The 13019-nt window shown below is 49.9% G+C and overlaps 1 protein-coding gene across 2 annotated transcripts; it reads left to right on the top strand.

The window, feature by feature from the left end:
* The first annotated feature begins 9102 nt into the window (after positions 1-9102).
* PNRC2 (proline rich nuclear receptor coactivator 2) lies at positions 9103-12987 on the top strand. Of its 2 annotated transcripts, none has more exons than XM_036397096.2 (3): positions 9103-9242; positions 10087-10291; positions 10767-12987. In XM_036397096.2, exon 3 carries the CDS (start codon positions 10785-10787, stop codon positions 11205-11207), a length of 423 nt encoding a protein of 140 aa, XP_036252989.1. In that variant the 5' UTR covers positions 9103-9242; positions 10087-10291; positions 10767-10784; the 3' UTR covers positions 11208-12987. The 2 variants fall into 2 exon arrangements, with proteins under 2 accessions (XP_036252989.1, XP_036252990.1); XM_036397097.2 differs by having other exon boundaries at positions 10090-10291.
* The last annotated feature ends 32 nt before the right edge of the window (positions 12988-13019 follow it).

A 13019-nucleotide genomic window follows, 5' to 3' on the forward strand; every position in this document is an offset into this window, starting at 1 on the left:
AAAATACCCCAATGACTCGAGAGGCTGCCCAGGAGGTGACAGAGAAGAGCCCCAGCCCCACATTTGACTCCTGCTGCCGGTCAGGGCTGGGACAGTGGTGGCTGTTCAGTGCAGGTTTCAGGCACAGCAGGGCAATCCTGATTTCCTGACTGGGATTTCTTGGTGTTCCAGGCTGGAGGAGTCCTGGGCTTTGGGCTGAGTGTTGCAGCAAGCTGCCCTCCTCTTACATCAGGCTCCTGCATGGGGTAACAACACAGGAGCGGATGTTGCCCTCAGATCTCAGTGCTGCTGTTTCCTGCAGCCCTTCTCAGGAACATCTCCCAGGCAGCAGGAATTACCAACTGCTGGTATTAAACCTGACAACATCCCTCCCTCTGGAGGGAGATGGATTTAGCAGACAGATGGACTTCTCATACAGCAGGGCTCACCAGGGACCAACTGCCTCGAGTTTCCAAACCTCCCCAACCAAACCCCAGCATCCAAACCAAGACATTTCTTCATTAAGCAGCCTCCAGCATCACCTTGGCATCCATTACCTGCAGCCAGCATTCCCAGGACCACCATAAATCCTCAAACCTGCAGTTGTGCAATATCCAGCTAACATCCTTAGGAGCCTGGAAACCACTGAACACCAGGCAAGGGAGTGAAGGTAGCAAAATGCCATCCCTGATGTTATGCTGCTAGGGGAGAGAACCTGATTATAATGTTAAAATAACTTCTGTGCTGCCTGTCCTGGCCCAGCTCTCTCCACTACGCTGAAAAAACTCAGAAAAGGCTCAGTTCAAAGTCGTGTGCTGGGCTCACAGCAATCAGCCAGCCCTGATCTTCCTCTTCCACATCTGTTCTGTCTCAGGCTGAATGACAAGGACAGATCTCTGCTCCCCAGACCCTCCTTGCAGCTCCTGTGTCCATGAGGGAAGCACAGGGCTTGTTCCAGCTAAAGGTCTCCTCTGCACAAGCATGAAAACACAGGCAGTGCCAAGAGCTCCTCTCCTTGCACTGCCTGTCCCTCCTTTTTTTTGCTTTTTTGGCCACAAAGCTGCTTTTCCCTGCCCAGGGGACATTTTCCTCTTGTCAGATGGGCCCCTGGATTTGTTTGACCGTGGCCTCTGCCCCCTGCCTGCCTTAGCTCCTGGGAAAAGTGCCAGCCCATATCTGGTTCCTAGGGGAGAGCTGACCTGCAGCATCCTCCATGGGACAAGTCCCACTTCCAGGGTGGAAACCCCTTGCCAAGAGCAGATCTCCTCTTCCTCAGGAATTCCAGCCCCAGGCATAGCTGTGCATCCAGCCTGGCAAGCCCAGGGAGTCCCAGCCCCATGGGCTGAGAGCTCAGCTCCACAAGAAAGAGCCAAGTCTGGCCCTTAGCTCCAGGGGCTGTGGCACAGAGGAGCTGAGATTCCCTGGGCTTCTGCACAGGATGAACTCTCTGATCACAGCACGGCATCTCCTGCCAGCAGGAAGGCCCAGGGTAGGGAATAATTGCCAAAATAATGTGGCCTTGCAATAGGGACCCCCCTTGGCAACAAGATCAGAGCCCCAGCAAACAGCAGGGAATGAACAAGGAGTGAGTTATCAGGAACAGAGCCCAGATCAGATACTTGGGAATGCAACATATTCCTGATGCACCCCAGTGACTGCAGAGGGAAACCTCCCCTCCCATCAGATCTGCTGCAAGCCCACTCACTCCAGCCTAACAGCTCCAAAGGCTTTGGGGGAAATTCAATTTCCAAATGAAGGAGTCCTTTTCCCTCTCAGTGCCTCTCAGTGCCTGATTCCAGCTGTGGGGCTGGCAGTGCCCTGCACACAGCAGCACCAATCCTGCTCCACTTGGGATGGCTCTGCCCTCACAGAGCCACCACAGCATCCTGCTGATTAAAAAGTTATGTACCAGTTGCTTAGATAATGTAAAATTAAATTTTCCTGCTGCAATCAGCCAGTGCATTGTGCCTGCAGCACTCTCTGAAAGTGCTCTTGAATATTTCATGTTCAGAATATCTGAGAGTTTTGAGCTTTACAGTAAAATAAAATGTCCTAAATGATCACCTACTACAAACATGTGCAGCGATTTATGCAAAAAATTGTCACTAATGCTTGCAAATTTCACTTGCTGAAGAAACAAAGTATCTTTTGCTTTACAAACATTTTAGTTTATATGTGATTTCCTGGTTTAGTTGCAGAAGTTTTTCCATTATTTTGGAATCAGCTGCTCATCCTGGTTTGTCCTGACCACATTAACTGATGCCGAGTGGAATTCCCTCCCTGATGTAAGACCTGTCTGCCTCAAATGCCACACTGAAGATTATTTGATTCTTTATCAGCTCTGCCCATTGTGACTGCCTGAGGGACAGTGAAACCCAGGACGGGGTGGGTGCAGAGCAGCTGCAAGTGCAACTTTGGGTACAAAGCAGGGCAAACCAGGGCTGCTCTCACTGCACCAAAACCATCACAAACACTGAACTCAGCGTCACATCCCTGTGAGACATTTGGAAATACCTCTGCCAGAGAATCAGGGAATGCTGTGGGCTGGAAGGGACCTTAAAGCCTGTCTAGTGCCATCCTTCCACCATCCCATGTTGCTTCAAACCCCATCCAGCCTGGCCTTGGACACTTCCAGGGATCCAGGGGCAGCCACAGCCGCTCTGGGCACCCTGTGCCAGGGCCTCCCCACCCTCACAGGGAAATATTTCTTGGAACCCATTCCCCCTTGTCCTGTCACTCCAGTTCCAACATTAACAATTCCCAAAAGTATCTGTAAAGAGCTAACCCACAGCCTGCTATGAAGCACTTACTTTTCATCTCCTTAAGAAAAGATCCATCCTAAAAACCAGTTTCCCAGCCTCTGTTACACATTGCCTTGCAGTTCATCCCAAAGAGCTGATAGAGAATCCCAGGAATCTCCCGTGCAGCCGAGTCTCCCCAGCCTGCCTTGTGCACGGCAGCACCGAGGGTGATATGAAAAAAGGGCCCAGGGCTGCAGGATGCTGTGGGTCAGCAAACACAAACCACTCACCTCCCCACCGATGCTCTGGGGCTTCCCATGGCTCGGGCTCTCAGGGCAGCTGCTGCAGCTGCGGACAGCGCCTGCTTCCCTCTCCTCTCACGGCACTTCTGGTTTCGTCTGCGTTTCTTGAACCATTCTGGTTCATTCCCCTGGGTTGGAAATCCATCAGTGTGAATCCTTCCTCTGCTTCCTTGCTCTCTGTCACATTCTTTCGGAGAATGTGTGTCGGGTTTTCTTTCCTTCCTCCCTTCTCCTCTGGGTGTTGTGTTCTGCTGCCTGCTCGTGCCACATCTACAACCACCCAAACCCTCCGGCTTGCTGAAATTGTCCTCCCAGTCCCTCTCATTTCTCCTTGTAACTGCAGACTTTGAGGCAAGAGACATTCAGGTCCTCCTTCTGATTTCCCTGGGAACATGGAAAAGTATGGGGGGGAAAAAAAGCAAGGAGGCAGATGTGGAAGAATCTGGATGTACCTGGCTGTGTGCAGGTCTAAGGGCAGGATCAGAAATCTGCTGTCTGTGCCTGCAGCTCCATGAGCAGCACAAACCTCACCTGTGCCCCTGAATATCTCTGTACACAGTCCACTCATGCCAGAGGAACGAGGTGATTTTCTCTCTTCAAGTGGAAGGAAAATCAAGGTCTTCAGCTCCACAATCCGTGTGGTCAGGAAGGACCCGGGGCTGCAGAGGCTGTAGTGCTGCTGTACCTGCTCTCATCCATCCATCCATCCATCCATCCATCCATCCATCCATCCATCCATCCATCCATCCATCCATCCATCCATCCATCCTTCCTCCAGTGACCACTTCCCCCCTAGGCTGGGCTGGGCTGGGCTGTGCTGGTGCCGCTGGAGAGCAGGGACAGCTTTCCCTGCTGGGTGACACCTGGGACAGTATCACCGGTCAGGGGGGACAGGCAGGCTGGCCCCAAATCCCAAAGGAGCTGGCCGCATTGTGGCTGGATGTGACCATCCAGGCTGTTGTGAGGACCTTGGAGGCGAAGCAAGGACGTGATCTTTAACCCTTGGCTGCTCCTTACCTGGCTCTGCCACCCTCAGAGCCACCCCACAGCCCCATGCCAGCCCCAGCGGCGCGGTTCCCCAGCTGGGAACTCGACTTTCCCTCCTGCTGGGATCGCAGTTCCCTCATTCGGCGGCATCACGAGCGGTTACACCCCGTCCTCTCCAAAGCCCGCTTTGCCTCCTCGCCCTCGAGCACCGCGTGCGGCTCCGGGGCTCGGCAGCAGCCGCCGGAGCTCAGCGGTGCTCGGCTGCCCTCTCCAGGGAAACCCGGACAGCGCCCGGGGAAAGCTTGAGGAGGAGGCAGAACCGGGAACTCGGCGCTTCCTCCTGGCCCCCGGCCGGGAAAAGGGGGTTCCCCGGCTCTGCAGGGAACTGCCCGAGCCTTCCGGGGCTGGGAGGGGGTCTGGAAACCACAATAACCATGAGAGGCATCACGGGCTGGGATGGAAGCACAGGAGATGATGGGTTGTCAGCTCTGTCCTAAAAAATAATTCTTCCATTCTTGTTTCCAGGAACTGAGAAATTTTGCAGGAGCAGGTGCAAGATTGTAAAGAGCAGGTGAGAAACAGAAAGATTATTTATGCTGGTCCTGAGTTCCAACAGCAGCACCTAGCTCCAAATCATTCCCTGCTCTGACACAGCTTCACATCCAGCAGCATCCTGTGAAACATGCACCCAAGTTTCCTCTGTCTGCAGGGAGAACTGTTGTGTCGCAGGAAAGATATATTATTATGGCAGCATAGTTAGGAGCTTTTGAATTGACTCTGATTTATAGCAAAAATTGTCCTGCCAGACTAAAGGAAAACCATCAGAGCTGATTGTTGTAATGTAAAGGGTTTTTGCTGGAATAAGCCTGCTGTGGGAACAGCCCCATGCTCGGGGTTGAAGCAATGCTTCAAGGAAAGGGACTGTGAGCCTGGTATCGTTCAGGAGTGCAGGAGTTTCTGTCCCAGAGCAGAGTGAAGAGCCCTGGGGCTGTGCTGGGACACTCAGACACCAGCCCCTGCTGGAAGGGTGTCCGTGCTCTGTGGGAGGACAGGGATTGCTCCTCTTCCTCTGACTGTTGTGTTTGCTGGGCTGAATTTAAAAACTGGGTGGTGCAGATAGGGCTGAGGGTCGGGCACTGCTCACCTTGATAAGGTGTGACTCAGAGAGCCACGGTGAGTGACTCTACTGCACTCATAGTGAAAATGCTCAGAAAAAAAAACCAACCCATCTTTACTGCCGTGTTCAGCACAGCTCCTGAGAGCAAACAGGAGTTTGGGGCTTGGCTGAGGGATTCTCCTGTGCACAAACACCTCTGCTGCTCTCGTGGAGGGAGGAGGGTTCAGGTAGAACTGTTTTCCCTGCTGACAGGACGTGAACCAGGCATATTGATTTACATGGGCTGAAGGTTCCTGCAGGGCTCTGTGACTCAGAGCCGGTGTGGGTTCTGAACGAGGAGCTGTTGAGGCAGAAAACTGGGTGTGACTCGGCAGTCGTGCCTGGATGTGTTTGTTTTCCAGAGTGGGAAAAGCTGTCAGCTGTGACAAAGCTGCTTCAGCACAAGCCCTTTACACCCCCCAGGCTCGGGCTTTGGCTGAGGGCTCTCTCGGTGTCCAGGGGGGTTTTACTCCTGGTGCTGTTTGCTGGGTGCTGTGCACACCCCACGCACCAACGCACAGTGCAGGGCTGGATGTGATCTCACACTCACGAGATCCAGCAGTGCAGAGGATGGAACTCGTGTTCTGGAGCTGATCTGACTCAGGTGCTGGTGGACACCACCTTAATTCACATCTAAAGCGTATATCAATGTACTTATAATGAGATTTAAACAATAAAAATGTGTAGTTTTATCACATTGTTTGGGTTCTTGAGCCTCTTCTCTATTTACCCTGCAGAGGTTCAAATGTGTGCTCAGTTCCTGTAGCTCACTGCTGTGAATATCCTGAGCTTCATTTAATGAACACGGGTCCTCTGCCAGGCAGAATAAAGGATATTCTAAACATTACTGTACACCCAGTGCTTCCATGCAGATTTTAAAGAAAACACAAGCTCACACGTTTCCCTCATAAGGAAACTTAGATTAACAATCTGGTTAATGTTTGGCTCAGGTGGAAACGTCTAACGAGTTTCAAGTGTGTCATGGGGCTCTTGGAGCCACAAAATGTAAATATCTTGGGTTTACTGAAAGTCACCCACTGCCGGAAACTCGTCACTGTGAAATAAAACTGGGGCAATGGTTCACTATTGATTTAACAAATGAGTCATCCGTGCTGCAGACTTCCTGCAGCATCCACGCTCAGCAGCTCCACTGAAACACTCGGCCAGGAGCGTGTGTGTGTGCTGAGATCCAGCTCAGCCACAGCTGGGAGCATCTTAATTTGGGGCTAATGAAGCTCTGGAGGCTTTGTCTTCACTGGGTCTTGCTGGTTGGGGCAGTGCCAGCACAGATGGAGCTGCATCCCTGAGCTGGATTAATGTTTGCTCTGAGAGGGAGTGGAGGTGCTGAGTGAAAAATAAAAGTGGCTGGGGAATTCCTTGAGGTGCTGTCACTGTGGCAGCAGGAGCGTGGTGGGGAGCTGAGGAGGATTTGGGTAACAAAGCTCCCTGGGAACACGAGGGAAGCTGGGATTTATTGCAGCCATCTTTGGACTGCCTGGAGGAAGTGGAACCATCCAGACAGGGCAGACACTTGCACAATAGAAAACTCCTGCCTGTGCTGTGTGCAGGTTACGAGAGGATGCAGTGGAGGTCACTGAGTCTGTGGCACCACGTGTCACAGCAGGGTGGGTTTGGAAGCACTGTCCTGTTCAGCAGCGTTTGAGGGTTCTGCCTCTGGAACTGGGTCTGCAGCACCTGCAGGGCTGCAGGACATCAGGGTGAGCACAGCACGATCCTGGAGGCAGCTACAGCATCCCAGCCTGCCCGTGAGTACCTGAGGTCGATGTAGTGTCACATGCTTAGGAGTCACAGATGTTACATCGAGACCTTTGAAAAGGAAGGGGGTTTAAAAATCAGCATTTGAAGGAGTGAAGTCGCTCCTGTTGAAGGAATCTCGGGTGGTGATGATAAAGGATTGAGACAGAACCTCAGGGTTCAGTCTGTGCTGAGTCTTTAGGATGCAGCAGGAACTCGAGTGCTTCTCTCTGTGTTGTGATTTCCACAGCCCTAGGAACATCTCCTTTCCTTCCACTGCAGGGGAGGAAATCAGCCCAGGGCTCTAACAGCTGAATCAGAACTTTGGAAGCTGGACTTTGTGGTGTTTGGGGTATTTGTCCCTTTGATTAAAAAAATACCCTCATGTTCCTGCTTGGCCTCCAAATGACTCCATTTGTTTCAGTGGAACAGTTCCTGCACAAATACAGGAACGGCTTATCACTGACATTTCCTGCTCCCCCAGGCTGAATGTGTCAGCCTGACCCCAAACCAGTTCTGAAAGACAAGATGTTTCTTTAATTATCTCAGAGATAGTGAGGACAAACAGCCAGACCTTGTGTCATCCTTGTTCTGAACTGAAAAGTACACGCTGTTGTGCTGCCCAGACAAGAGCAGAACATTTGCAGCCTGCAAAATGCTGTTTCTCAATCCCACTGACACGTCCTGGCTTGAGAACCTCCACACGCTGGGGTGAGATCGTGCTTTAGCAGAAATAAACACACTGGAGATAGAAACAAAGCAAAAATCTGCCGATGTGCATTGGAGGAGAGCTGTTAATTAATGAGTGGAATTTCCAGGCTTACAGCAGATATTGTTGTCTTCCATGTAAAGGCAAAAAAAGCTGCTATAAGGACCTCAGCTATTACATTGTGCCAAGAAATCCAAAGCAAAGGGAGAAAAACAAATTAATTTCAGCTGGCTTTGTTCTAACGTACAATAAAGAACAGGAACAAAGGTCTGGGCTTAGGTATGTCAACACATCTTGTGTATTAAAATATATGCTGGCTTTTTAAATAACTTCAGGATGAATACAAACTTCTGTTAGAGTCTTTACCTTGTCCTGGGTTGGGTCAGAGCCCTGTAACACCAGGTCAGTAAGGAAACAGTTTTGTTTTAGGGATGAAACAGGATTTTTTCCCTTCTGTAGTTAAGAATGCAGGGTTACTCAATGAAACCAGAGTGTTTACTTCAAAACCTGACTTGGTGGGGTTGGAACTGAACTCTTTCTTTTCCACTTTCTTTGAAACTTCTTTTTTTCAGCCTTTAATGTGGTGCACAGTGCTAGACTGGCCTCACAGTGGTGGGCAGGGAACAGTCTCACATGTGTGAATTTCTTATGTATACCTAATTTTTAATCATTCTACACATGGCAAAGTGTAGGTTTTTTCTTTGAAACGATCCTTTGAGGCACAATAAGGGAATGTGAATATAAACACAAAGTGCAGCCACTGGCAGGGGCTCCGCATACCCACAGCTCTGTTTTAAACCTGGGAAATCTTTTCCCTGTCTTTTGACCTGAAATATCGCTCTACATAATTTTCAATACTTTAAATTTAAACATTAAATAGTTTAACAAAATGCAGGCTGGGGAATAGGTACAACACACCCGACACCGTCCATTTAACACCAGAGCGCTGCGGCCATCTCCGGGGGGCCGGATTTTACTCTTTGTTCGCTGAATCCCTTCTCTCGACGCCCCTCGCTCGCACAGCCGGGTGTTTTTTGTGCGTTTCTCTTTTTTGTTGTTGTTAATTATTTCACCTCTTTGAAGCCCCCAGCGGCAGCTGGCGCGGGCGTTCCCCGCGATGTTTGTTGTGCTAATTCGCGGGCGGGGCGGGGCTGGCAGCGGGGCCGGGGGCTGTGGCGAGGGGTCGGAGGGGCCCCCGGGCGGTGCCGGGCGGCGGGGCCGGCCCAGGCGGGACAAAGAGCAGCGGCCGCTCCCGCGCTGCCCTCCGTGAGGGGATTCAAATGGCGGCCCCGCCCGCCCGCGCGCCACGGCCCCTCTGCCCCGGGCCCGCCTGGCAACAGGCGGGGCTTGGCTCCCATTGGCGGAGCGCGCAAGGGGCGCGCTCCCATTGGCTGCGGCCCCGCGGCCCCGCGGAGGAGGGAGGAGGGAGAGGGTGTTAAACGGCGCAGGACGCGGCCGCCATTTTGTGAGGGAGAGCGAGGGGCGGCGCGGAGCGGAGCTGAGCGAGCTCTGGGGGCGGGGGTCGGACGGTGACGGCGGAGCAGCGCGGGGTCGGTTCCCGGAGGGCCGTGTGTGTGTCCGTGCTTGTGGGAGAGCGGAGCGGACAGAAGTCGGTAAGGGCGGAGCGGTGCGAGAAGGGCCGGGCGCGGCCGCCGCCATGTTGTGCTCCGTTGTTGGGGAAGTGGGAACGGGGGGTCCCGGCTCCCCCCAGGTGTCGGTGAGAAAAGGGAGAAAGTTCGGAGGCGAAGAAGCTCCGGTCAGCGGGAGCAGAGGGCAGCTGGGCCGGGGCCGGTGACGTTATCTCGGCTTTTGCTTTCAGTCCAAACAAGGCGGAAGCTGGAAATGGAGATGGGCGGCTCCTCTGGAGCTCTGTGAGGGATGGGCAGGGGGCTGCTGAGTTTGGGGAGCGACAGGAGCTGAACAGACTAGAGTGTGTCAAGATTAAAATCTCAGAGATCCCAGGAAAGACTAGGCATGAGTAAAACAGGAAATTAGTGTAAGAGTTATTAAGGAATTACTTGGCTAACGAAGATTAAAGAAACAGCTGACAGAGACAAATGGAGCTCTGTAATGGCTGGGGAAGGTTTGGGCAGTGTGTGGGCAGTTCCTGTATTGTCCCAGTTCCCAAAGTATTTTAAATTGTACTTTACTTTTTCCCTACTAAAAGGAAAGGGATAAAGTTCTTGTTTGTCTGTTAAAATGCTTTGTAAGACAGAGCACGAGCAAAATGTTACTTGGGATATGCTAAATATGATCGTGAACTTTATGTAAGTAGAGAAAGACAAAGCTGTGTCTTTTTTGGGTGGGGTTTTGGGGTTTTGTTTGTAGGATGTTGTCGTCTTTAACATATAAACAGAACAGCAGAGTCTGAATTATTTCCGCTTGCCCTTCTTTCCACCCCGAAGTGAAACAACTATTTCCATAATCTGGATTGAAATTTTTTTCTCGTTTCTGCAGCAGGACTTCTCCCTTGGAGCTTCTGTGCCGAGAATCCGATGTTGGGCTCGGCTCCCTGGCTGAAGACAGCAGATCAGCCCATGAGAACTTCTATTCCCAGCCAAAGGAAGGAGTCCAGCACAAGGCAGCACCTCTTCTTTCAGGCTTGGAAGCAAGAAAGGGGACAAGAGTTGGAGAGTGTGGAATCGGAGAAGACCACTGAGAGGTAAATGGAGGTGGGAGAGGGGAAATAAACCTTGCAGGAGAGCCAGCAGGGAAGTGCTGAGTATGCTGTGCTGGAGGCTGGACATGGGCTTTGGGAATTGCACGTAATCTGCTCCACTTTAGGTGCTTTTCGGTTCATTTTGAGTTTGTCAGAGCAATTTACACTTACCAGGAGTTTGGGCAGTGGCCTTATCAGTGCAAACTTTGCCCAGTCTTAAGGTGCTAACAGGCTGAATTTAAATGTCTCCAGCACTCGATATTGACTGATAAAATCTGGCTCTGCCTTTTCCGGCCAAGGTTTTGTCAGTCCCATTCCTCCAGTTAGACCTTTTCTGAGGAGAGGCGTGGTGTGTTTAGAGCCAGTTCTGGTTAGGTTGTTTTTTATCCCTTTGCTTGAAATCTAAACATTCTCTGTTATACTTTGTTTTAAATAAAAGAGTAATAAAGACTTATCCTGACTCCCCTTGTTTTTCCAGGTGACATTTAAGTTGAAGATGGGCGGTGGAGAAAGATACAACATTCCCGTTCCCCAGTCTAGAAACACCACCAAGAACCATCAGCAACTTAAAAACAGGCAGAAGAGCAAAGACCCCAATTCTCAGATGAAAACCTACGTGAAGAAGGAAAGAGGCCACGGCTGCAGCTCCTCTCCTGGTGCATGGCAGGCCATGCAGAAAGGGGGGAAGAACAACGTTCACTTCCCCAAGAATCCCAACTGGAATGCTGCTCTGTCCAATCACAACCTGTTGTTCACCCCTCAGAGCAACCAGAACTATGCTGGAGCCAAGTTCAGCGAGCCACCCTCCCCAAGTGTTCTGCCTAAGCCACCAAGCCACTGGGTACCTGTTTCTTTTAAACCTTCTGATAAGGAAATAATGACATTTCAGCTCAAAACCTTACTGAAAGTCCAGGCCTGAGGTACAACTTGTGTGATTTTCAGAAGTGATTTCAACTGTCAGGGTTTCAGATTTGAGCATTGTTATTCCAAACTCCAGGTGTGCCAGGACCAGGTGTTCTTGCTGCATGTAGTTAGTCACTTGGAGAGGGTGAAAGTTTACATTCCCCTCATCTTTTACCTCAAAAGTTCAGTGCTGTGTTCACCTCACTGTGAAATAGATATTTTCTTGTAAATCAATCAAATCCTGAGCAGTCACCATTTACTGTATTTAAGAATAAATGGGACTGTGTGCCAGAATTGGAATTGTGGCTTTGAATTGTTAGAAAACCACCTTTTACCTAACTTAATGCAGCATGAACTGAAAATAAAAACGCACTGAAAACTTTAGTCAGGTGATTTGCTCCTTTTCAGGCTGGTGTGAGATTTGCTAAACACTCTGCAGAGCAGAAACCTCCACCTGGGCACCCGGGGAGGCACAGCTGATCCCTGCCCTGGGAGCTTTAGTGGCACTCCTGCAGTGGTGGGTGAGCGTTTCAAGCCCCTGACTCCCATCTGGAATGTTCTGGAAGGGTGTGGAAGAACTCCCCGGGCAGACCCAGCTGTGCTTCCCAGGAATCTCCATGAGTGCCAACTAAAGACCTTGCATTGCCAGGTGACTGCCAAAAAAGCTCCCCCAGATCCTTTGTGTGCCCACTGCACTGAGGAGTTCCAAACCACATTTTTCTATCAGTTTTTATAAAAAAGGTGGAGTAGTTCCTTAGTTTGGTGTTAAATTGGTTCCCCTGTAACAATGAATAGTTTGGGGCAGGTGTTAGATGTTCTCACAGGGAAGACAGAGCCATGTAAATACATGTAAAACATTGTAGCATATGTAAATTTCTGCTGGGCTTTCCTGCACAGAAGTATTTTTAGTACAAAACTGCTGAATGTAAGATGACCATGTTGAGTACGTGGCCTGGTTTAAAAAAATGATATTTTGTTTTAAAAAAAAAAATTAACAAAAAAAAAAAAGACATTTGTGGCTGTGCCCTTGCACTTCACATGCAATGAATATGCACATTGTATTTGGTTCTGATCTCTTTTTTTTTAAGTAAAATCAGTGAAAAAATGCTTATTTAGTTTTTTTTTTTAATTAAAAAAAAAAAAAAAAAAACTTAAAAAAAAAAGCTGCTGGAGTTTCAGATCCCAGATCCTCCTGTTGTGAATGTGTAGGAGAGGAGTGTGTTCAGTGATGAAAAAACCACTGAAGTGTTCAAATCAAGTGTTTCACAAGAAATGCAAATGCCTGGGTTCAGGTGCTGGATAAAACGGAAGGATTGGAATCATTCTGTGTTTCTGAAATGCATCAATGCTCTGTAAAACAACATTTTGTCCCAATCTGCTGCAGTCCCTCGGCAGAGGGACAGGGCAGGTGGCTCCTGAGCTGTCACCCCCGGCAGGAGCAGCTGGACGGTGACAGCTCAGGAGCAACCAGGCTTCTTTCAAAAGACAAGGATTTACTAAAAAAACCAAAGTGCTTTAATTTGAACGGGCCTTTTGCAGATTGTGAAATGTTTGGAGGTGTCTTTCTGTACATTCCAAATGCAGTGGCAGCTGAGCTGAATGTTTACAAAATTCTTGCTCCAAATCACACGGAATTGGCAGTCTCTAAACTTGTGTTGTGACCTGGACCTTCACCAGAGTCTGAGCTGTATCCCAGTTAATTATCTGTTCTCTACTTCAAATTGTCAATTACTGATGATGTTTGTACAAATTGGAAACAAAACATAAATAAACTTTTTTTTTACCCCCTAAAAGCATTCCTTTGTTTTCAGATGGAAATGGAAAAGTG

Source organism: Molothrus ater, chromosome 24, assembly GCF_012460135.2.
Source record: "Molothrus ater isolate BHLD 08-10-18 breed brown headed cowbird chromosome 24, BPBGC_Mater_1.1, whole genome shotgun sequence".
NCBI lineage: Eukaryota > Metazoa > Chordata > Aves > Passeriformes > Icteridae > Molothrus > Molothrus ater.